General features: G+C 40.7%; 1 protein-coding gene across 1 annotated transcript in view; it reads right to left on the bottom strand.

The window, feature by feature from the left end:
• Positions 1-25,885, bottom strand: part of prom1a (prominin 1a) — a 62,870-nt gene that overhangs the window by 15,878 nt on the left and 21,107 nt on the right. Inside the window, exons 5-15 of the mRNA XM_056439771.1 lie at positions 20,350-20,470; positions 19,132-19,195; positions 10,166-10,255; positions 6,450-6,679; positions 5,768-5,842; positions 5,550-5,613; positions 4,822-4,981; positions 4,558-4,710; positions 3,865-3,988; positions 3,639-3,742; positions 2,006-2,090 (exon numbers count right to left, since the gene is read on the bottom strand). Coding sequence (XP_056295746.1) covers positions 2,006-2,090; positions 3,639-3,742; positions 3,865-3,988; positions 4,558-4,710; positions 4,822-4,981; positions 5,550-5,613; positions 5,768-5,842; positions 6,450-6,679; positions 10,166-10,255; positions 19,132-19,195; positions 20,350-20,470 — 1,270 coding nt within the window. The remainder of the gene's footprint in view (positions 1-2,005; positions 2,091-3,638; positions 3,743-3,864; positions 3,989-4,557; positions 4,711-4,821; positions 4,982-5,549; positions 5,614-5,767; positions 5,843-6,449; positions 6,680-10,165; positions 10,256-19,131; positions 19,196-20,349; positions 20,471-25,885) is intronic.

Raw genomic sequence — 25,885 nt, 5'->3', positions numbered from 1 at the left:
TGTACACCAGGAGGTGCAGAACCAGAGCCGCAGGATCATGAAGGATCCTCACCACCCCAACAACAGACTGTTTCAGCTGCTGCGGTCAGGCAGGCGCCTCCGTAGTCACGCTGCAAGAACAGAGAGACTGAGACGGAGTTTCTTTCCTCAGGCCATCAGGATTGTGAACTCCGACCTCACCAGGACCCCCACATAGACCCACACAACTGCCCCTCTTAGGCACACACACACACACACACACACACACTTACTGTAAATATTGTGTTGTTTTTTATTTGTAAATAGTGTGTACTTGTTGCCCTTGCACATTCCTGCTGAGCATTGCCACTTTCATTTCACTGCACACCCTGTGTGTGTATGTGACAAATAAAACATCTTGAATCTTGAATCTTGAATCTTAATCATTATTTCTAACCTTGTCAATGTCTTGACTATATTTTCTATTCAATTTTCAATTCATTTGATAAATAAAAGTGAGTTTTCATGGAAGACACAAAATTGTCTGGATGACCCCAAACTTTTGAACGGCAGTGTATATTTATATATATATTGCTGGCAGCCAGGATGTCACACTTTTGGAAACGTAAAGCTTGTGCAGCCGCTGAATGAAGACAAATGTCCTGTGTGCAGCTTTGGGCACATCAGCTGTTGGCTGAAACAAAAAGCAGCCAAGGCCGCTTTGCCAACTGGCAGCGAGGCCCTGAACGCCTCACGGTGGCTAGCTCCGGGCCAAAGAAGGAAGAGAGATTTACATCAGTGCAACGTCTCTGGCAGACGCCGAGTAAGGAGCCGAGGCCCGTTGAGGCTATCGGCCGTCAGCGCGGACGTCGTTCTGGCAGAAGATTTATCGTTAGTTAATTAGACGCCGCGCGCGGCCAAGGATGGACATCTCCAGCCCGTAGCTTACAGAGTCCAAGTTGCACACGACATTTACTCTAACCTTAGCCGTATTCTGTTTTTAATCATGTGTATTCCTCCCAGAAACCTGTCAGTGTGTCTTTACAGCTATCACCTGCTACTGAGAGATGTGGTTATAATACTAGACAAACACTCAGTGGTCACTTTACTTTTCCTCTCCCCAGAACCAATTCACTTAACCCTTGTGTTGCCTTCGGGTCATTTTGACCCGAATCAATGTTTCACCCTCCTGTTACCTTTATATTTACTAACATATTTTACCCTTTGGGTTCAATTTGACGCCAGCAATTAAAACCTCCAGAAAATTATTAGAATTAATATTGTTTTCCAAGTTTAAGTGTGAGGCACTTTATGTTTGTTTGTTGACTACCGAAAGAACACCGACATTAAACATTGAATGGGGTCAAATTAATCCTAAAGCGGGGGGTGTAATATTGATTCGGGTCAAAATGACTCGAAGGCAACACAAGGGTTAAGAAAACAGTAATGTCCAGAGCCATCGCTTACTGGAATGTGCTCCCCTCATATGTGACTCTAACAAGAAATAAATGTGATTTCAAAAGGAAACTTAAGGCAGAAATAATCAGAAAGGAAATTGCAGTAGATTAGGTTATTATTTTAGGTATTTAGGTATTTTATTATTATTTTACTTTGAACGTAAATGTTGTTTTCTAAGTCTAAGTGTTTTTGTGATAATTGATCATGCTCTACTGCCTTTTATGTATTTGTATTGTATTGTAATTTTTTTTGCCTGGACCCCAGGAAGAATAGTCTCCACTACGGTGAAGACTAATGGGGATCCTTAATAAACAAGAAACAATAAACAATAAACCCTCGTTCGGTGAATTGATTTGTTGCATATTAACTGCCTATAAGAGTATTTTTTCATGATTCACAGTGTGAAATTAGCATAAATTAACTCAAACACATCATTGGTGTAAGAAGTATATCATCTGTACGATTGGTGTAACGATTTCTGTCAATGATACCACAGTTACCGAGTCTAATATCTATCTCCTATGAAGGAATACATCAATAGAAAGACCCTCAGTTGGACCCTGCGTGTTTCCATGGTGCGTTTACTGACCACTGTCGTGTTCAGGAACGAGGAGATGTTGAAGACCTTGTCCAGACGCAGGGCTGAGTAGATGCCTTTGTTCTCTTTGCAAGTGCTGAGGAAGACACACATACAACAAGAGGTATAACAGGAGGGGAAAACATATAATATACTTGCTGCCATCAAGTGAAACTGACTGGAAGTACATGACGTTCCCTCGTAGTGGACGGTGTAAAATTCCTCAAAAGCCCGGAATGATTGCTCCTCGTAACCTTTGAGCCAGACACACGACGTACCGACTCTCACAGGGTACTCCGGGTTAGCGCTGGTTGGTTTTTAATGGGTAGAGAGACCTGTTGGAACCATAATGAGCGCCTGATATTAACTCCTTGACATTTTCTATTCCTTTTGGAGCCATCTGATCTTTCTTTGTATAAACTAGAACGGGCACTCGGTAGAGTGCATACCTTCGCATATCACAATATTGGGCATTGAATCATGAACATTTTGGCATTAGTTGCATGCTATTTGCATACAAATTTACGGTTTATGGTTAAAATAAGATGTTGACCTTTTCATGACCTTGACCTTGACCTTTGACCCGATCAATCCCAAAATCTAATCAAATGGTCCCCGGATAATAACCAATCATCCCACCAAATTTCATGCGATTCGGTTTAATACTTTTTGACTTATGCGAATAACACGCAGGCATACAAATACACGGCGATCAAAACATTACCTTCCGCATTTTCAATGCGAAGGTAATTAGGTAATAACGTACTGCACAATATGCATCCTGGTCATCGACTGCACTTATTATTCTGTCTGTGCTATTTTTTTACTGTTTGTTTTTTCACGTCATGTTTTGCACTTTTGTGTACGTATTACAGTCGTCCTTTCCCCGGGGAAAGATTAGCGGCCGCTAAGGCGTTAGCTAACGGGGGATCCAGTGAATAAGCTAAACTAAACTAAAAATAACGATTGCACGTCTGCCACAACTGTGACTGCTTCTCAGTGGAAGGAGATGATAATATATAATAATGGATTCCATTTGTGAGGCACTCTTCATCCAAGAATCTCGGAGTGCCACAGAGCCAGAACACAGTTAAAACTATAACAAAAAAAGGAATATTTTAAACAAGTCATAGACGAACACCACTTCTGGCCGCAGACATCCGGACCAGATGCATGGTTTTTTCCACTTTATTTTTATTGTGTATTATTATTATGCATCCTTACTTTGAAGGATGTATTTCTGTAAAAATACCTAAATAAAATATCATATTTTTTTTAAAAAGAAGTCATGAAAGTCAACTAAAAGTGATAAGAGATGATGAAAGCGTGACGCAACCGCCGAGAAGCGGCACAGACGGCGAAGGGAAATTATGTTAATGAGCTTCTCAAGGTCAATAAAGGTCTCTCTCTCTCTCTCATATTTGCATCCTCATCCATGGAAATAGACCATTCAGTCGCTTGATGCCGGCGCCAAAACAAACGTTATTCAAATTCCTACAGCCTGTTATTGGATACATGTTTAGCCCTCCTGCTAAATCCATTCAGATGTATTCAAATGTCGAGAAGACGGATAATGCAGCGCTTTCTGAAAGGCGGCGGGCTAACGGCGTCGGCTAAATAGATAAAAAAGAAGGGTTTTCTTTACCTGTACAAGCTCTCCGCCGTCAGCTCCAGGTCGGAGTCGTTGTAGATGTAGCCGGGGATGAAGTTCTTCCAGTCTGGGTTGACCAGATGAGGGGTGTCCACCACCTGGAGGGAGACAGGAGTCCATGACATGGTCCCACTTTAAAAAAAATCTAAATGTGGGCAAAAAAAACCCACATATTCATATTTTAAAAACACGTTTTATTTTGAAAGACTCGTGAACTCGCCTTGAAGACGTCTTTGGTGTGGAAGGGTTCACAGAAGAGTTTCTCCATGTTTCCTGCAACCAGGAAGATGGTGGTCACCACTCCCATCAGCACCCACGAGAAGATGACGGTAAAGCCCACGCCGCTGTGGAGAACGACGGACGGAGGGGTAAGAGGTGGAGGTGGAGCACGAGTGGAAACTAGTGGAGGAAGTGGCGAACTACAAGGAGCAGGAGCCGTTTACTCTGGATCCGTATCTCAAATTAAATGTATCAAAAATACATTGGTGGAAAAAAAATTAATCCCAAATATAATACTTTTACATCTGAGGGAAAACTATACTGGGTGAATAAATATATTTTTTGCATTTATACTATAAATGCAAAGAAGTTCTTCTTTTAGAAGAACAACATCTTCTGTGGGTCGGTGTTTTATTATTCATAATTCATATAATTATTTTTAAAAATTGTTGCCTTTGTTATTTATTTGTATCATTTCTTTCTTTCTTTCATTTTTTCTCTTTTACTTTCCTGTTTTCTTCTTTACAATTGTAAACTGATTGACACATACACAAAAAAATAAAATACTTCTTCTTTGATCCCTTTATGTCATATTGTGCATTGTCATCAATAAAGTATATTCAAAAAAAGAAAAAGAAGAACAAAATCTCTTCCGCTCTTTCCCATCTTATCCGCTCTGGTCTTCGTGACTCACGCCATGAGCATCGTTCCTCCCGTGTTGGAGATGCAGCCTCGCGTGGTGGGCGAGGCGTGCTTGTCGTAGCCCAGCGTGCCGCACAGCAGGCCCAGGTAGTTGAAGGCCAGGACGAGGACCACCATGCAGCAGAGACCAATGCAGCCGATCCACCTGGGGGGGGGGGGCAAAGCTACGGAGTCAAGAGCTTCCCCTGAAGGCGGTATCGAGATCTCTTCCCCCCCCCAACACACTCAGTTTCTAGGTTTTAGGAGGTTTGTTTACCTGTAGAAGTCCATCTTGTCGATGTCGGGGTAGAGGTCCTCGATCTTGGCGTGGGCGTGGCTAATGAACACAGTGAAGTTGGACAGGGAGCTCTGCACGGGGAACACCTTGGAAAACCTGCTGATGTTTTTGCCGATGCCGTCCACCAGACCCTGCACACCTGAGAAGACGGATCAATCAATCGATCCATCGATTTGAGTAATTGGCCCGTGTAAAAGCCGCTCGCTTGAACCAGAAAGAACGATTTAAAGACGTCAAACCTTCCACTTGATTTCATTTTACGATGAAATGTCTTGAATTCGACTGAATGGCGCTCAAGCTCACGAGGCAGAATGATAGAAGCGACAAATGGACAAAAAACACACAAAGCGGGAATTTAATATGCACTGAATATTTGCACTAGTTTAGCAACCCCATATAGTTTATGTTTAGAGCTCCGCATTATTTAAATGTTGATTTGATCTGTCTGCTGTTTTGTCTAAAGTTATTACCAATAGCACCAGGTCAGGCCTTAAGCCGCCCTCTTGTATAGCACTTTATTTCATATAATCTGTATATCCTGTATTTATTATGATATTTTCTTTTGCACTTCTGGTTGGATGCCAAACTGCATTTCGTTGCTCTGTACTTGTACATGTGTGATGACAATAAAGTTTAATCTAATCGAATCTAATTTATGACATTTCGTTTTTTGCTTTTTTAGCGGGAAGGTGTAAAATGTGACTTACTCTCCACAACACTTCTGGTCTGTTCCACCACCGTGCGAGGCGTGTCGTTCAACGAGGCGAAGCCCTGCGAGAGGAACAAGGACAAAGCGTTGGGAGCTGGAGCTTCTTGGTCCAGTTTCTATTTCTTTTAATACATCATTTTAGCTAAAACACGAGTCGACAAAGCACCAAAGGTAAAATGGTGGATTATGAGACACAGAGTTCTGGTACCGGCTCACCTGCTGGACGATGGCACTGAGGTCCGTTCTCAGGACGTCGTTCATCTTTTCCAGCTGAGCGTTCACATTGGGGAGCTGAAATATAAACAGACAAAGGAAACTTTGATACACACACACACACATATATATTTATCTACACTACCGTTCAAAAGTTTGGGGTCACCCAGACAGTTTCGTGACACTTTTATTTATCAAATTAATTGTAAAATGAATAGAAAATATCGTCAAAACATTGACGAGGTTAGAAATAATGATTTTTATTTTAAATATTAATGTTGTTCTTCAAACTTGTGGCTCAAAGGAAGGCCAGTTTTAGAGCTTCTCTCACCAGCATAACTGTTTTCAGCTGCGCTCACATAAAAAGGGTTTTCCAGGGTTTTCTACCCCTCCGCTAGTCTTCTAAGGCGATAACACAATGTACCATTAGAACACTGGAGACGGGCCTCTATACACCTGTGTAGAGACTTCATTAAACACCAGAGAATAGTCAGTTACACATTAACTATGTATAGAGTTTATTTCTGATTAATTTAATGTTATCTTCATTGAAAAATAGAGCTTTACTTTGAAAGTAAGGACATTTCTAAGTGACCCCAAACTTTTGATCGGTAGTGTAAATGTAGACAAAAGTTCATCAGTCGCGTAAGTCAGAGCGAAGTCCCGTCTGCATTCGGTTCTGTACCCGCGTGAAGTTGGCGCCGATCTGCAGCAGGGACAGCGACTGGCGGATGTTGCGACACAGCTGGGCGGTGGTGGCGTCCGAGTCCTCATCGCGGCAGCCCGGGTCGCTGAGGGTCCGGTTGATGCCGGTCCGGACCAGGCTCAGGTTGAAGTTGAGCCGCCCGGTTCCCTCCTGGAGGACCTCCAGGCCCACGTTGACGTTGTCAAGGGCCTCCTTGGTTTCTCGCATGGCTGGGGAGAGAGAGAGAGAGAGAGATTGTGTTCATTGTGGGGGAAAAGAAACCAGCTTGAAAACCATCAAAACTCTCTAATACCACCATTTTCCTTCAAAATAAAAGCAGAACAAGGACGTGAGACCATTTCCATTGTTTCCTTTGTAAACTTCCCAAATCTAAATGAGGTCAAGTAGTTTTTGATAAAGCAGGAATATCTTCTACTCATCGACATCGGGAAAAAAAAGAAAAGAATTGTCATTACCTAACCTATATTTTGAGGTGAAACATTGTTATCGAATGAATTGTCAGAAAAGGGTTTTTTTTGGTCCCATGAGCCCCGGACTGAGTATAGCTTTGCTGCAAAATGAATATTTCATTTCAATATTTTAGTTTTGTTCTGGGGAAATCATGTGGAATTGTTAAAACAGGAAGTAGATAAGTGCACACTCCTATTCGGAGCGGCACAATAAATTTTAAATGCATGCAGATTTCGTGGCGAGTATAAAATCGGGTTTTATTATCGACATTCACAGCAAAAAGCCGGCGGCTCATGTGGCATAAAAGCAAAGACTCAGGCAGGAAGTAAAGACGAGGCCTGAGCCGAGTTCATCACAGAGTCTCAGCCCCGCTGTTCTCCAGCATCGGAAATTGGACCCTCGGCTTCGCTTCCTCTGGTTAAAAATTAATAGCACTTACACTACCGTTCAAAAGTTTGGGGTCACCCAGACAATTTCGTGTCTTCCATGAAAAATCACACTTTTATTTATCAAATGAATATAAAATGTAGTCAAGACATTGACAAGGTTAGAAATAATGATTAATATTTGAAGTATTAATTATGTTCTTCAAACTTCAAGCTCAAAGGTAGGCCAGTTGTATAGTTTATATCACCAGCATAACTGTTTTCAGCTGTGCTAACATAATTGCACAAGGGTTTTCTAATCAGACATTAGTCTTCTAAGGCGATTAGCAAACACAATGTACCATTAGAACACTGGAGTGATAGTTGATGGAAATGGGCCTCTATACACCTCTGGAGATATTTCATTAGAAACCAGACGTTTCCACCTAGAATAGTCATTTACCACATTAACAATGTATAGAGTGTATTTTTGATTAATGTTATCTTTATTGAAAAAACAGTGCTTTTCTTTGAAAAATAAAGACATTTCTAAGTGACCCCAAACTTTTGAACGGTAGTGTACATATGGTTTTACTCATGGTTTTACTTATGGTATTACTTATAATATTTAGGTAGTTTGGCTTTCTTGAAGAAACTTTACTTTCTTGATTCTTGTTGTTCTGAGTTAGCCCCCTTATTCACCTTCTGCCCCACAGGTGCTGTTAACTGACAATGAAAATTTCTCACATATTCATATTCTGGCGTACATGTTCATTCATATTGCTCTTTTTTTTTTTTTTTTTTACAGTAAATTAAGTTGAAGACTAACTGTTTTATTATAAATAAATAAATAAATATACACTTTTATTAATCCCCAAGGGGAAATTAGTTCTCTGCATTTAACCCATCCTTAGTTATTAAGGAGCAGTGGTGATGGGGTTCAGTGCCTTGCTCGACTTGCAGCTAATGGGGAGAGCGGGGATCGAACCCACAACCTTGCAGTTGAAGGACGGCCCTCTTACCCCACTGAGCTACAGCCGCCCCTATTACATTTGTGCTGAGGAATCTCATTCATGTCATTTCTAGCTGCTTTAAAATGCACTTGTTCCAGTTACGAAATTGGTTGTATTCGACATTTTGAGATCAAAAGCAAAACACCAAAAAAGAAAAGAAAAGTACAAAGTCAGTATTTCCAAAGTAAAAGTTCAGATTGTAAAGCCCTCTGAGGCAAATTTGTAATTCGTGATTATGAGCTATACAAAATAAACTGAATTGAATTGAATTGAGTTTGTATACTCATAGTTTAATTCACTTATTGTGAGTAGCTTTGGATAAAAGCATCTGCTAAATGACATGTGATGTAATTTAATGTAAAAAAATAGCGGTTGCCGTCATTAATTAACTCTTTGCCAGCATTTGAGTTAACGAGCGCAGAGTGTCGCCTGCGGCGGACTTTTGAGATTAAACGGGATAAAGACACGGGCATATGTGAACATTTAAAAGATGCAAGAGAGGAGGAGAGGAAGTCACATCGATAAACTCTCAGCGGCGATGTGTGCTGCCGTGTTCTCGTCTCATAAATCTCCCGTATCTTTTTAACATTCTGATACTTTTACTTAAAAAAAAAAAATTTGTTGACATCTAATCAAACAGTATTCGTTCTGGATACTAAGAGCTCCTCTGGCTGCAATAGGAACACAATATTCAAATACACACACATTAAAAGCACAAACCGAAGTGTGTATCCCGTGTGTTACATCCATACACAGCTGCGTGTAAACTAAAACAAGTTGATACCTACATAGTGAAATATTAAAACCGTTGATTAACTGCTGCAATTTGTGGTGAAATTAGTTAAAGTCGTATGATTGGTCACAAAGACACACACACACATATGTTTATGCTCACGACACATTGGGGGAACACAAGTGGATAAAAAGGGGAGGAGTCCAGGTGCAGGTTGATGTCACGTTGGGGTTTCGGCAACATCGAGGTGAACTTAAAATTGCACTAGGCAAGATTTTTACTTCATGGAGGAGGAATCTTTCTGTTTGTGGATGTAAATGGTAAAACCCAGATTTTTTTGCCAATTAAAAGACAATATATCAGGCCCGAAAAAAACACCTGTGCCTTCTGCAGGTGGTGCTTTAAGAAATGTCGGAAAAACTGTTTCTTTAAAAGGTTAGCAGTCAGAACCTGTTCTGGATTATTAATTTCAACCACGTCCTTCCACGAGTCTCTATGAGGCCGATCTTCAAGTTATTTAAAGAAGTGTCTCTTATGTGACCTCACATGACCTCTGCCATCATCAGGTCCGCCACACAGAGGTCAGAGGCAAACGTTGCGTAGTGCAGTTTATAATCATCGGTTGTTTGTATTCATTTCAGACGCTTCGGATCGGTCCAAGCGATCGGGAAGGGGGGGATCACAAGGGAACGGGTAACAGGAGCATCACCGGTGTCAAAGATCACAAGGTCAAGGGGTCAAAGTGTTGAGGCGCATTGTCCAGTGACTGAGTCACCGTTACCTTTGATGGCCCTCTCGATTTTCACTTCATAAAAAAGCATAGAATATAAAAGGTTAACAAATATTACAGCTCACAGCTTTTTATTGACTCGGCAATATTAAAGATTAAGATTCCCCCAAAAAAACACTTTTGTTATATTCAGGGCAGAATATTAATATATTCTTATTACAATGGGTGGGGGGAAAACTCATGATGGGCTTCACTTATCTTATTCATGAAATAATGATATATTACACAGGATTATTGAGGTGTCGCATTGTATTGTGTTCCGCGGCTGTGACAATAACCCGATCGTATCGTAACCGAAGAGGAAATGAAAGAGGAAAAATAATAATAATAATCCGCGGACATACCTCCAGCCATATTGAGCACTCTGTCCAAGGCCGGATGGACCTCCTGATCCAACTGATCGTGTATCCTTCCACCCAACAATGGACCTATATCTGGAGAGAGCGCAGCGTCAGATCCACAGACAGGAAAACACACAGTCACACTTTTTTTTCCGGCGCGCTCGATTTCAGGAAAGAGCTGCTTCCCCCTGAAGGGTTATTTGGGAGTTTTTCCTAATCCGATGTGAGGTCAAAGGTCAGGGATGTCTATGGGTACAGATTGTAAAGCACTCTGAGACCAATTTGTAATTTGTGAAAATGGGCTACACAAATAAACTGAATTGAATTGAATTCAAAAAGGAGGAGGGACCGAGTCATGCCACACATCTGTTGTCAAGGGAGGCAGGCACGGGGAATTTAGAGAATAAGCGTGATGTGTTTGACCGAGAGCACGGAGCCAGTGACTGGATTCTGTTCAGTCCGTTATCAAAGCACCGGGGTTACGCTGAGTAACCCAAAGGTTTCTGTCCGCTTGCCTCCCCGTCAGAGAGAGGAGGTCCGTACTTACTGTCCAGGTCGTAGATGACTTTGCTCTTGGTCGTGGCGTATTGGGATATCAGGTAATCGATTTGCTGCACACGGGAAACACAGAAACACGGCAGGGCAGAGAGAAGCAAACGGAAGCAGGTGAAAGTCGCCGTGTGATATTCTTGTCACAACACACGGAGCAAAAAAAAGGACAGGATATGAAAATGGTCTTCGCAAGAAAACATTTGGTGTTTCACACTTTGTTTTTAAAGCAGGAAAGTAAAGTGAGACACTTTTTTATTGAAACTAATTTTAAAGAAAGTTCTCTTTTCCCACATTGAAAAGAGGACATGAATGGGGCATATATATATATATATACAGTATATATATATATATATAGAGAGATATATATAGAGACATTAAATATATATATATATATATATACAGTATATACATATATATATAGGCATAAATAAATACAAAATATATATGCCTCATTCATGTCCTCTTTTAATGCCTATATATTGTGTGTATATATATATATATACATATATACAATATATAGGCATGAAAAGAAGACATGAATAAGGCATATATATACAGTATATACATATATATATATATATATAAATACAAAATATATATGCCTCATTCATCTCCTCTTTTTATGCCTATATATTGTATATATATATAAATACATATATACAATATATAGGCATGAAAAGAAGACATGAATAAGGCATATATATACAGTATATATATATATATATATATAAATAAATACAAAATATATATGCCTCATTCATCTCTTCTTTTCATGCCTATATATTGTATATATATATATATATATACAATATATAGGCATGAAAAGAGGACATGAATGAGGCATATACTGTATATATATATATATATATATATATATATATATATATATATATGTTTACCACTCATGCCTCATTCATGTCCTCTTTTCAATGTGGGACAATAGAGAACTTTCTTTAAAATATATTTCAAAGTACCGTAGTAGTTCTTGTCTGAGTGAATTTTAGCTTCCAGTTCAATCTCGACTGATCTCTTTTTCTTTAGGTTTGCGTTACAGAATTTCGAGGGTTGTCAGGCGGCGTAAAATAATAATTACATTTGTATCGGCGTGGACAGCTTTCTGAATTTTCTCCATTCGTGCTCTCACAACATGCTTTAATATCGTGTCAGGGGGGCGGGGCTACAGCGCTAACGATGGAGCGGCTCTGTTTCTCACCATCGGCGTGTCGTTGGCGAAGGTGTGCAGGTCCCTCATGTTGCTGTTCACCAGCCGCCGTATGTTCTTCACCTGAGAGCTCAGGTTCTGGTTGGCAGAGTACGCACACAACACGCCGATCCTGAACGCAACACGCAGAAAGAAACAACCGCCGAGACCTTTAGTGACCCTGCTGCTCCCACATCAGTACAGTAGCCATGGGGGAGGGGGGGGGGGGGGGTGATAACATGCCATCAACAGTAGGGGTCAGTGTGCACCACTACATTTACTTTTGCATTTATTTTTTCTGTTTCCATGTCCTTTCCTGACTCTCTCTGTGTGAGTGCACCTGTGGAATGAGTTCAACGTCCTTGACTTGTAATCACAGTAGTGTGTGTGTGTGTGTGTGTGTGTGTGTGTGTGTGTGTGTGTGTGTGTGTGTGTGTGTGTGTGTGTGTGTGCCTTTGCATTCGGGCGAGTGTATTTCTATTGGAGTGGAATACAGCACAATAAAAGCAGGAAAAATAAAAATTGCTCATACTCTTAAGTGGTGGCACCAAAATGATGTTTACGAATATGATTACTCTTCTTATTTTATGCCTTTTAAAGATCACAGATGCATTTCAGGACGCCGTTCTTCTCTCATAAATTTTGCAAATCAACTCTTTTGCTCGTGTTAATCCACATTAAACTCTGATCTGTATAATCTGACGTTGTAAACACGTTGAAAATTAAATGCAAAAAAAATAAAGCATGAAGCATAACAGCGAGCGTCTCTCGCATACTTCCAAAAAAGAGACGCGAGCAGCTCGGGACGAGGCTTAATTAGCTTGAGCAACATCAAGGGGAGGACGGCCCCGTCGTATTAATCCGTTTCCATGACTCACGCTCATCCCTCGCTGAATCCTCCACCGCGTGTGTCTGAGTTTGCTTTTCACGGCTGCTGGTTTCCCGGCTGATTAACTCCAGAGCAGATGGTCAAAGAAAGTTTCGTTTCGGTGGACTTCAGTTTGTTCATCTTCACGGTCGCTGCTGTAGAAGTCTCCCTGTGTGAATCCAACCTGCATGATGCCGCAGGCCTTTAGTCACGGTGCGGATGACACAGGGTCTCCATTGAGGTGGAGCCAGATAAGAGCGAGTGGACTTCACTATGTTCATCTTTTCATAATTTAAGGCTAATAATTCTTTCTGATTATTGTTAATTATAGGGGGGAAAAATCTCAACTTGTGAAATTCACAGTCAACGTGTATCTGTTATCCAAGAAGGGTTGTCCAGCTAGCCAAGATATTTAATTCACAATAATATAAAACAGATTGATCCATTAAATGTCCGGCATTTAAAACGTGGTAAAAACAAACTAATGTCTCCAAACACATTTGCGGCAATGAAATCAATGCGTCGCAACTATTATTATTATTATTAATTTCATTATAATTATTATTATAAATTTTGACTTTTTAACTTGCATCGCAACTATTATTATTCTCTTTATTATTATTATTAATTTGGGCTTTTTAATTTGCATCGCAACTATTATTATTAATTTTGACTTTTTAATTTCTTTTATTATTTAAATTATTAGATGTAATGTGCCCTGCTATTTAATTTCATTGGATATTAGTAAAAAAAAGAATTACTTCTACTTCAAGAAATTTCCCCATGGGGATAAATAAAGTTAAATCTAATCTTATCTAAATCTAATCTAAAACCATTTTGAAGATATAATAAATACAGAAATAATAATAAAAGTGGTCGAGGGGACCGTTGCGATGCCAACTTCCTGTTGGCCAACAAGAAAATACGTTACCTCGTAGAATCCCATCATTGACCAATCAGAATCAAGTATTCAACACAGCCGTCTAATAAGGAAAAAATCTAATCCAAAAAAGTGCTTTGTGATTTCTGCCGTTAACAGATCATTTAAAACGAGCGCAAATTTCAAGCGCCATGTGCTGCCCCCCCCCACACACACACACTTTTTTTCCATGGTGGCACCCGGAATTTCACGTCTGGAACAATCGTAGCCGTATTGTTTTCCATAAATAGTGACGCTGTCGTTGTGTAATTGGAGAATTAATGAGAGAACTAGGCCAAACAAGTAGGCCGGGACGCAGAGAAGCGGAACTATCTCGAACCATCCGGAACCATCCGGAACCAGGGGGAAGATTCAAAAATGGCCACTTCCACTAACAAAACACTGTCTCCTCTCTCTCTCTCTCTCTCTCTCTCTCTCTCTCGTTGCCCGTGTCTTTTCTCATCTGTCTCTCCACTTGAACCCGTCCGTTTTCATCTTCATCTCTTTCACTACACCTCCATTTCCCAGCCTCGGACTAGATTTCTCTCTCTCTCTCATTATTCTATCTCTCCGTGTTTTATGAATTTTTTCTCTGCTCCTGTCTCCTCTTTTGCCATCAGCCCCCTCCTCTCTCTCTCTCTCTCTCTCCTCGTATCCACCTCCCTCTCTTTCTCTTTGTCTCTCGCTCCCTCCCTCCATCTCTCCGCCAGTGTCCAGCAAGGTCACTGGAGTCCTGCAGGAAAAAAACAAAGGGTCTTTTGAGAAAAAATGCAGAGCTCTCTCTCTCTCTCTCTCTCTCTCCGACGGGCGAGTGCAGTCACTCGACTGTTCACCTTTTTCAGCAGAATCATGTTTCCCGGTTGTAGTTTATTTAACGACGCGTTGTTCGACAGGCGGTGAAATTAAATCCAGAGAAGGGGAATAAAAATACACATTTGTGTATGAACACAACATTAATGAACACACACACACACAAACCCGGGGAGACGAGCAACGGCGCCGCAGTGGAACGAGTAGATGAGGGCGAGTGAATTTATGTGAGAAAACACTTTCGGACTGATGAAAGGCAACAGGGAACATGTCCGCCTCTGCAGAGGAAGACGGACCGACTCCATCTTTGAAAGTGGCACCTTTGTTTCACCCTTTATGCAATGATGTCTTTTATGTCACATTTCACACATTTCACATGAGCAATTTCTCTCTGAACGATGACTAAAATACTCAAATGTCCAAATATTTCTTTAATAACTTTAATCTGTTGACTTTTATTACTATCTTGTATATATTTGTATTCCTCTGTATATTTAATACTGTTACTGTATTTGTATTACTCCTCTTTGCACCCGCTGCTGTGATCCTGCAATTTCCCCACTGACGGACAAATAAAAAAATATCGTATCTTATCTTATCTGACGTACTTGACCAACTGCTTTGAAATATAAGTTGAAAGAAATCGAGGCAGGTTGCCCAACATTTTTTTATGTTTCTTAAATTAACTTGTTTATGTCACTGTCTCTTTTAGTTTCTTTTAACTCGTCTCGTTCCGTGTTTTTTGGTTTGTAACTACGTGTTTCTTACGTTGTTCCCTGTCTTGTCCAGGTCAGCCTCGAAAAAGAGATTTTTTTTTTATCTCAATGGGATTCATCTGATTAAATAAAGGTTTAAATGAAAACATAAAAAAAAATGCTTGTTTCCAAAATATTGCAAGGTCATTTCCAGGTGCCTTTTCTCAAAAAACATTCACAGCATCATCACATCTCTGCGTTATCAGCGACTCCTCGACCGACCCGCCAGCTCTAAACTGTGTCCGCCGGCTCTGCGCCTCTTACTGACAGTTCAACCACGGCGGGAGGAAGGTTTACCTCTTCCAGCTGTAATTCCTGTTTGAGCGAAAGCCAAATGACACATGAAACTCTCCCTGCAGGGCGGAAAAAAACCACCACAACAGCAGATGAAGAAGAGCATCAAAACTAGTGCACGCAGTGCCCCGGTATCTAGGCCACGATAAGGGGATGAGTGGTGAGTGTTACATGGTCTGGTGGCTCCACAGCTTTCACAAACTCTCTAAACAATGGGCCGCATTCAGCGCGATTGTAGTTTCTTTTTTTTGTCGCGAGGCTCGGACGGTCTTTTCCCTTCAGCTCCTCCCCGCTTTCACACTGCTGGAACTGTACCCCTATTATCCTGTCACTCAATCACATCATGATAACTAGAACGGGCACTCGGTAGAGCGCATACCTTCGCATATCACAAGATTGGGCATTGAATTATGAACATGTTGGCATTAGTTGCATGCCAATTGTATAGAAATTGACCGCGCTATGGTAAAAAGAAGATTTTGACCTTTTCATGACCTTGACCTTTGACCCGATCGATCCCAAAATCTAATCAAATGGTCCCCGGATAATAACCAATCATCCCACCAAATTTCATGCGATTCGGTTTAATAATACTTTTTAGTTATGCGATATTACGACACAATAAATAAATACACGGCGATCAAAACATAACCTTCCGCATTTTCAATGCGAAGGTAATGAAGTCATTTTGACGACTCAAAAACAAATAGTCCCGCTAACAATTAGGAAGAAATTGCAAAGTAAATAGTGCAGGAAGTAGTTTTTATGCGATGACCAACACCAAAGTATTATTCAAAACCTCCGATTCAAATCTTTGCATGAGGAAATTGTGCGGTACTTTTCATCCTGACACCTGTGACCTGTATTCAAGAGCTCACAAGCTTTAAATTTTTTTTTATTTGAGACAAAAGATCAGCTTTTGCATGCAGAGTGCATATTATAATACAAAGAGGTCACAGCAGCAGCCAGTAGCCATCATTTTAACATCAATGTTGAATTAAATGTGTGCAGTCTTTCATTTATACTCTACTTTTTGTTCCATATTTCCACATTTTATTGAACAGTATATGCTCCTATTAATGTGTATGTTCAGGTAAGACCCTGTTATATTAAATTTAGCCACCATTTATTCAATCTGAGGCCCTGGTTAGCTTGTTTATATTCCATTTAACTGCTTTCCCAACCAGCCATCGTTATACATCCCTTTAATGCATTGTTATATTTGTCTTCTCAGAGTTTAACACAGTCTAAACTCGGCGTTCCAGAACATTGTTGTGTCCCATAAAGAATTTATCGCTCAGAAGTTTTGACTCCGGGGCCTTTTGCCCCGGGCGTAACAACCCAGTAAATACGGTTTTGCTCTGTTTCTTCACCCCCTCATAAGTATGCAGTGCAAGTTGCAGTTTGTTCCGTCTAAAGACCCAGCTGCAGTGGTTTGATGGGAGACAACAGACCTTTAATTCCACTGCAAACAGTCCAGGAATGATATGAATACTAAACTGTGAGCCAAACAGCCTGGAGGGCTCAGGGTTGTGCAAACGGCCCACGGGAGTCAAGTACAGCCATTTTTAAACAAGCGACGCCTCGTGTGTATGAAAACCATATTTTTTTACTCGCCATAAGACATATAGTTACATACATTCTCTGCAATTGACCCCTCCTTGGAGCACTGGGCTGATGAGCTACAGCCGAAGAATGGCTGCCTGAAGACATTCAAAGAGCAGGTAATTTACTCTGTAAACAGTAACTTCATAACTTCAGGCTCTCTCTTATTTAACCTTGACCGATCTAAATGATGCTTTGTATTGAATCAGCTGTGATTTACATGCCACTGTCACTGCAAAGACTCTGGAGAACCACTTGAAAGTCTCAGGACTCAGAAGTCTGTTTTCCAGGAAACGAGAGTTCTGCATAGTCAACGCCTCGCTGAGTCTCCGCCTGACATCACTGACATCACGCCGTTGTTGAATCAGAATCTATGGAGGATAAGTTGATCGTCTGGAAGCAGCCGTCATCCAGACTCCTGGAGAAGCTGTCTACGGATAATAATATATATAATATATCATATTAATATTATGAACCCAGACACAAGGGCTTGATGGTCCGACATGTACAAGCGGAAGTAGTGGTTATTTGTTCGATGGTGGAAATGAACTGTTTTTATGAAGATAAGCCACGCCTCCTTTCCCACGAGTATAGCACAAATGATCACAAATGATCATAAGTGTTGTAGCCAGAGAGAGAGGACCCAAATGCCGACAACGCATCACAGAAACTTTAACCTCCTCAACGCATAAAAAAGCAAGGAGGTGCAGGGAAACAGAGGACACAAGAGACGAGGACTTCAAAATAAAACAAGACACATAAAGCGGCGGACACGGGAACTGGAGTCGGCGGCGGTACACGGGAACTGAGTCGCGTGACACGGAGAACTGGAGTCGGCCGGGGCGGTTACGGTACACGGGGAACAAATAGTCCGGCGAGTAAGCTCACGTAAGTAGCAACGAGAGTTCGCTTCTTTTGGTGAGAATACAGCATGAAGGAGAGTCAACAGTCGGCACTTTTGAGGTAAAAAGGATTTTTTCCCCTTACATTTACAGGCCATCATATGTCTTTCAAGCCGTCGCAGCGTGGCGGGCCAAATCCGCGGGCCTTATGTTTGATACCTGTGACATCTATAGCACAAGGGGCAAACACAAGGCCGAATTCCTCTTGATTGATTTGCGGCGCCAGAATTCACGGACCATAAAAGACCCCAGGATGAGGGGGAAAAATGTAATAAGTAAAAAGAAAAAAAATGGATTAAACTATAAACCAGCAAACAAGGAAAGAAGAGAAGAATCAGCATGATTAGTGTGATGAGAGGTCTCTCCAGGAGACGTGATAAATGATGGGATGCACAGGAAACACCTCGTTAATTAGCTCGGCGGCGGTTTGTGTGAAGCCGCCGTTGCGTGGCGTCTACGTGCTGGGCGAAAAGTTAGTTAAAAGAAAAAATGAACTAATAAATTCTGCAAAATCCCCAAAATATGAATCACCAACTGTGTTTTTTAAAAAGAGTTTCAAACCCAGGACTAAAAGCTCAACACAGCGAATTCTCTCATCGATGCCGAAGTTATTCTAAATCGTTTTTTTTTATCTTAACATTTTTTTTATTTTGTTGGCTTCCCGGGCGAATGAACGCCGCGTGACGTGACTTTTAGTCATCGAGTGACATTTTCATAGTCATCGTTGATTCCTTCACGACAGACTGAAAGTTCATCTCACTATTAATGAATGCCCTAAAAATAGGCCGGCATGTGATGACTCCCGGCGGAAGGCAGTTCACTGAGTGGTGAGTGTGTTGCAGGAGGAAGTGTGAGAGTGTATTTGGTTGTTTGTGTGTGTGTGTGAACGATTGTTCGCATATATTTTGTGTCTGAAAGTGATAAGGATTGTGTGGCTTGCAAAACGGAGCCAGTGACTGGATTCTGTTCAGTCCGTTATCAAAGCACCGGGTTACGCTGGTACCCAAACCCAAAGGTTTCTGTCCGCTTGCCTCCCCGTCAGAGAGAGGAGGTCCGTACTTACTGTCCAGGTCGTAGATGACTTTGCTCTTGGTCGTGGCGTATTGGGATATCAGGTAATCGATTTGCTGCACACGGGAAACACATAAACACGGCAGGGCAGAGAGAAGCAAACGGAAGCAGGTGAAAGTCGCCGTGTGATATTCTTGTCACAACACACGGAGCAAAAAAAAGGACAGGATATGAAAATGGTCTTCGCAAGAAAACATTTGGTGTTTCACACTTTGTTTTTAAAGCAGGAAAGTAAAGTGAGACACTTTTTTATTGAAACTAATTTTAAAGAAAGTTCTCTTTTCCCACATTGAAAAGAGGACATGAATGGGGCATATATATATATATATATATACAGTATATATATATATATAGAGAGATATATATAGAGACATTAAATATATATATATATATACAGTATATACATATATATATAGGCATAAATAAATACAAAATATATATGCCTCATTCATGTCCTCTTTTAATGCCTATATATTGTGTGTATATATATATATACATATATACAATATATAGGCATGAAAAGAAGACATGAATAAGGCATATATATACAGTATATACATATATATATATATATAAATACAAAATATATATGCCTCATTCATCTCCTCTTTTCATGCCTATATATTGTATATATATATATAAATACATATATACAATATATAGGCATGAAAAGAAGACATGAATAAGGCATATATATACAGTATATATATATATATATATATATAAATAAATACAAAATATATATGCCTCATTCATCTCTTCTTTTCATGCCTATATATTGTATATATATATATATACAATATATAGGCATGAAAAGAGGACATGAATGAGGCATATACTGTATATATATATATATATATATATATATATATATATATATATATATATATGTTTACCACTCATGCCTCATTCATGTCCTCTTTTCAATGTGGGACAATAGAGAACTTTCTTTAAAATATATTTCAAAGTACCGTAGTAGTTCTTGTCTGAGTGAATTTTAGCTTCCAGTTCAATCTCGACTGATCTCTTTTTCTTTAGGTTTGCGTTACAGAATTTCGAGGGTTGTCAGGCGGCGTAAAATAATAATTAAATTTGTATCGGCGTGGACAGCTTTCTGAATTTTCTCCATTCGTGCTCTCACAACATGCTTTAATATCGTGTCAGGGGGGCGGGGCTAAAGCGCTAACGATGGAGCGGCTCTGTTTCTCACCATCGGCGTGTCGTTGGCGAAGGTGTGCAGGTCCCTCATGTTGCTGTTCACCAGCCGCCGTATGTTCTTCACCTGAGAGCTCAGGTTCTGGTTGGCAGAGTACGCACACAACACGCCGATCCTGAACGCAACACGCAGAAAGAAACAACCGCCGAGACCTTTAGTGACCCTGCTGCTCCCACATCAGTACAGTAGCCATGGGGGGGGGAGGGGGTTGACAGATTAGGGGGTGATAACATGCCATCAACAGTAGGGGTCAGTGTGCACCACTACATTTACTTTTGCATTTATTTTTTCTGTTTCCATGTCCTTTCCTGACTCTCTCTGAGTGAGTGCACCTGTGGAATGAGTTCAACGTCCTTGACTTGTAATCACAGTAGTGTGTGTGTGTGTGTGTGTGTGTGTGTGTGTGTGTGTGTGTGTGTGTGTGTGTGTGTGTGTGTGTGTGTGTGTGTGTGTGTGTGCCTTTGCATTCGGGCGAGTGTATTTCTATTGGAGTGGAATACAGCACAATAAAAGCAGGAAAAATAAAAATTGCTCATACTCTTAAGTGGTGGCACCAAAATGATGTTCATGAATATGATTACTCTTCTTATTTTATGCCTTTTAAAGATCACAGATGCATTTCAGGACGCCGTTCTTCTCTCATAAGTTTTGCAAATCAACTCTTTTGCTCGTGTTAATCCACATTAAACTCTGATCTGTATAATCTGAGGTTGTAAACACGTTGAAAATTAAATGCAAAAAAAATAAAGCATGAAGCATAACAGCGAGCGTCTCTCGCATACTTCCAAAAAAGAGACGTGAGCAGCTCGGGACGAGGCTTAATTAGCTTGAGCAACATCAAGGGGAGGACGGCCCTGTCGTATTAATCCGTTTCCATGACTCACGCTCATCCCTCGCTGAATCCTCCACCGCGTGTGTCTGAGTTTGCTTTTCACGGCTGCTGGTTTCCCGGCTGATTAACTCCAGAGCAGATGGTCAAAGAAAGTTTCGTTTCGGTGGACTTCAGTTTGTTCATCTTCACGGTCGCTGCACAGAAGTCTCCCTGTGTGAATCCAACCTGCATGATGCCGCAGGCCTTTAGTCACGGTGCGGATGACACAGGGTCTCCATTGAGGTGGAGCCAGATAAGAGCGAGTGGACTTCACTATGTTCATCTTTTCATAATTTAAGGCTAATAATTCTTTCTGATTATTGTTAATTATAGGGGGGAAAAATCTCAACTTGTGAAATTCACAGTCAACGTGTATCTGTTATCCAAGAAGGGTTGTCCAGCTAGCCAAGATATTTAATTCACAATAATATAAAACAGATTGATCCATTAAATGTCCGGCATTTAAAACGTGGTAAAAACAAACTAATGTCTCCAAACACATTTGCGGCAATGAAATCAATGCGTCGCAACTATTATTATTATTATTAATTTCATTATAATTATTATTATAAATTTTGACTTTTTAACTTGCATCGCAACTATTATTATTATTATTCTCTTTATTATTATTATTAATTTGGGCTTTTTAATTTGCATCGCAACTATTATTATTAATTTTGACTTTTTAATTTCTTTTATTATTTAAATTATTAGATGTAATGTGCCCTGCTATTTAATTTCATTGGATATTAGTAAAAAAAAGAATTACTTCTACTTCAAGAAATTTCCCCATGGGGATAAATAAAGTTAAATCTAATCTTATCTAAATCTAATCTAAAACCATTTTGAAGATATAATAAATACAGAAATAATAATAAAAGTGGTCGAGGGGACCGTTGCGATGCCAACTTCCTGTTGGCCAACAAGAAAATACGTTACCTCGTAGAATCCCATCATTGACCAATCAGAATCAAGTATTCAACACAGCCGTCTAATAAGGAAAAAATCTAATCCAAAAAAGTGCTTTGTGATTTCTGCCGTTAACAGATCATTTAAAACGAGCGCAAATTTCAAGCGCCACGTGCTGCCCCCCCCCACACACACACACACTTTTTTCCGCCGCGTGGCACCGAGCGGCTCGCCGCGTCTGGAACAATCGTAGCAGCGGCCATGTTTTCCATAAATAGTGACGCTGTCGTTGTGTAATTGGAGAATTAATGAGAGAACTAGGCCAAACAAGTAGGCCGGGACGCAGAGAAGCGGAACCATCTCGAACCATCCGGAACCATCCGGAACCAGGGGGAAGATTCAAAATGGCCACTTCCACTAACAAAAGCCTTTTGTCCAAACACTTTGTCTCTGCCCTCTCTCTCTCTCTCTCTCTCTCTCTCGTTGCCCGTGTCTTTTCTCATCTGTCTCTCCACTTGAACCCGTCCGTTTTCATCTTCATCTCTTTCACTACACCTCCATTTCCCAGCCTCGGACTAGATTTCTCTCTCTCTCTCATTATTCTATCTCTCCGTGTTTTATGAATTTTTTCTCTGCTCCTGTCTCCTCTTTTGCCATCAGCCCCCTCCTCTCTCTCTCTCTCTCTCTCTTCTCTTTCTCTTTGTCTCTCGCTCCCTCCCTCCATCTCTCCGCCAGTGTCCAGCAAGGTCACTGGAGTCCTGCAGGAAAAAAACAAAGGGTCTTTTGAGAAAAAATGCAGAGCTCTCTCTCTCTCTCTCTCTCTCTCTCCGACGGGCGAGTGCAGTCACTCGACTGTTCACCTTTTTCAGCAGAATCATGTTTCCTGGTTGTAGTTTATTTAACGACGCGTTGTTCGACAGGCGGTGAAATTAAATCCAGAGAAGGGGAATAAAAATACACATTTGTGTATGAACACAACATTAATGAACACACACACACACACACACCCGGGGAGACGAGCAACGGCGCCGCAGTGGAACGAGTAGATGAGGGCGAGTGAATTTATGTGAGAAAAGACTTTCGGACTGATGAAAGGCAACAGGGAACATGTCCGCCTCTGCAGAGGAAGACGGACCGACTCCATCTTTGAAAGTGGCACCTTTGTTTCACCCTTTATGCAATGATGTCTTTTATGTCACATTTCACACATTTCACATGAGCAATTTCTCTCTGAACGATGACTAAAATACTCAAATGTCCAAATATTTCTTTAATAACTTTAATCTGTTGACTTTTATTACTATCTTGTATATATTTGTATTCCTCTGTATATTTAATACTGTTACTGTATTTGTATTACTCCTCTTTGCACCCGCTGCTGTGATCCTGCAATTTCCCCACTGACGGACAAATAAAAAAATATCGTATCTTATCTTATCTGACGTACTTGACCAACTGCTTTGAAATATAAGTTGAAAGAAATCGAGGCAGGTTGCCCAACATTTTTTAATGTTTCTTAAATTAACTTGTTTATGTCACTGTCTCTTTTAGTTTCTTTTAACTCGTCTCGTTCCGTGTTTTTTGGTTTGTAACTACGTGTTTCTTACGTTGTTCCCTGTCTTGTCCAGGTCAGCCTCGAAAAAGAGATTTTTTTTTTATCTCAATGGGATTCATCTGATTAAATAAAGGTTTAAATGAAAACATAAAAAAAAATGCTTGTTTCCAAAATATTGCAAGGTCATTTCCAGGTGCCTTTTCTCAAAAAACATTCACAGCATCATCACATCTCTGCGTTATCAGCGACTCCTCGACCGACCCGCCAGCTCTAAACTGTGTCCGCCGGCTCTGCGCCTCTTACTGACAGTTCAACCACGGCGGGAGGAAGGTTTACCTCTTCCAGCTGTAATTCCTGTTTGAGCGAAAGCCAAATGACACATGAAACTCTCCCTGCAGGGCGGAAAAAAACCACCACAACAGCAGATGAAGAAGAGCATCAAAACTAGTGCACGCAGTGCCCCGGTATCTAGGCCACGATAAGGGGATGAGTGGTGAGTGTTACATGGTCTGGTGGCTCCACAGCTTTCACAAACTCTCTAAACAATGGGCCGCATTCAGCGCGATTGTAGTTTCTTTTTTTTGTCGCGAGGCTCGGACGGTCTTTTCCCTTCAGCTCCTCCCCGCTTTCACACTGCTGGAACTGTACCCCTATTATCCTGTCACTCAATCACATCATGATAACTAGAACGGGCACTCGGTAGAGCGCATACCTTCGCATATCACAAGATTGGGCATTGAATTATGAACATGTTGGCATTAGTTGCATGCCAATTGTATAGAAATTGACCGCGCTATGGTAAAAAGAAGATTTTGACCTTTTCATGACCTTGACCTTTGACCCGATCAATCCCAAAATCTAATCAAATGGTCCCCGGATAATAACCAATCATCCCACCAAATTTCATGCGATTCGGTTTAATACTTTTTTAGTTATGCGAGTAACACGCATACAAATAAATAAATACACGGCGATCAAAACATAACCTTCCGCATTTTCAATGCGAAGGTAATGAAGTCATTTTGACGACTCAAAAACAAATAGTCCCGCTAACAATTAGGAAGAAATTGCAAAGTAAATAGTGCAGGAAGTAGTTTTTATGCGATGACCAACACCAAAGTATTATTCAAAACCTCGATTCAAATCTTTGCATGAGATTGTGTGCACTTTTCATCCTGACACCTGTGACCTGTATTCAAGAGCTCACAAGCTTTAAAAATTTTTTTATTTGAGACAAAAGATCAGCTTTTGCATGCAGAGTGCATATTATAATACAAAGAGGTCACAGCAGCAGCCAGTAGCCATCATTTTAACATCAATGTTGAATTAAATGTGTGCAGTCTTTCATTTATACTCTACTTTTTGTTCCATATTTCCACATTTTATTGAACAGTATATGCTCCTATTAATGTGTATGTTCAGGTAAGACCCTGTTATATTAAATTTAGCCACCATTTATTCAATCTGAGGCCCTGGTTAGCTTGTTTATATTCCATTTAACTGCTTTCCCAACCAGCCATCGTTATACATCCCTTTAATGCATTGTTATATTTGTCTTCTCAGAGTTTAACACAGTCTAAACTCGGCGTTCCAGAACATTGTTGTGTCCCATAAAGAATTTATCGCTCAGAAGTTTTGACTCCGGGGCCTTTTGCCCCGGGCGTAACAACCCAGTAAATACGGTTTTGCTCTGTTTCTTCACCCCCTCATAAGTATGCAGTGCAAGTTGCAGTTTGTTCCGTCTAAAGACCCAGCTGCAGTGGTTTGATGGGAGACAACAGACCTTTAATTCCACTGCAAACAGTCCAGGAATGATATGAATACTAAACTGTGAGCCAAACAGCCTGGAGGGCTCAGGGTTGTGCAAACGGCCCACGGAAGGTCACAGAAATACAGCGGTATTTTAAACAAGCGACGCCTCGTGTGTATGAAAACCATATTTTTTTACTCGCCATAAGACATATAGTTACATACATTCTCTGCAATTGACCCCTCCTTGGAGCACTGGGCTGATGAGCTACAGCCGAAGAATGGCTGCCTGAAGACATTCAAAGAGCAGGTAATTTACTCTGTAAACAGTAACTTCATAACTTCAGGCTCTCTCTTATTTAACCTTGACCGATCTAAATGATGCTTTGTATTGAATCAGCTGTGATTTACATGCCACTGTCACTGCAAAGACTCTGGAGAACCAC

This window comes from Pseudoliparis swirei, chromosome 19, assembly GCF_029220125.1.
Source record: "Pseudoliparis swirei isolate HS2019 ecotype Mariana Trench chromosome 19, NWPU_hadal_v1, whole genome shotgun sequence".
NCBI lineage: Eukaryota > Metazoa > Chordata > Actinopteri > Perciformes > Liparidae > Pseudoliparis > Pseudoliparis swirei.
Note: the sequence above shows the minus strand (reverse complement) of the source record. Positions and strands in the feature narration are given on the sequence as shown.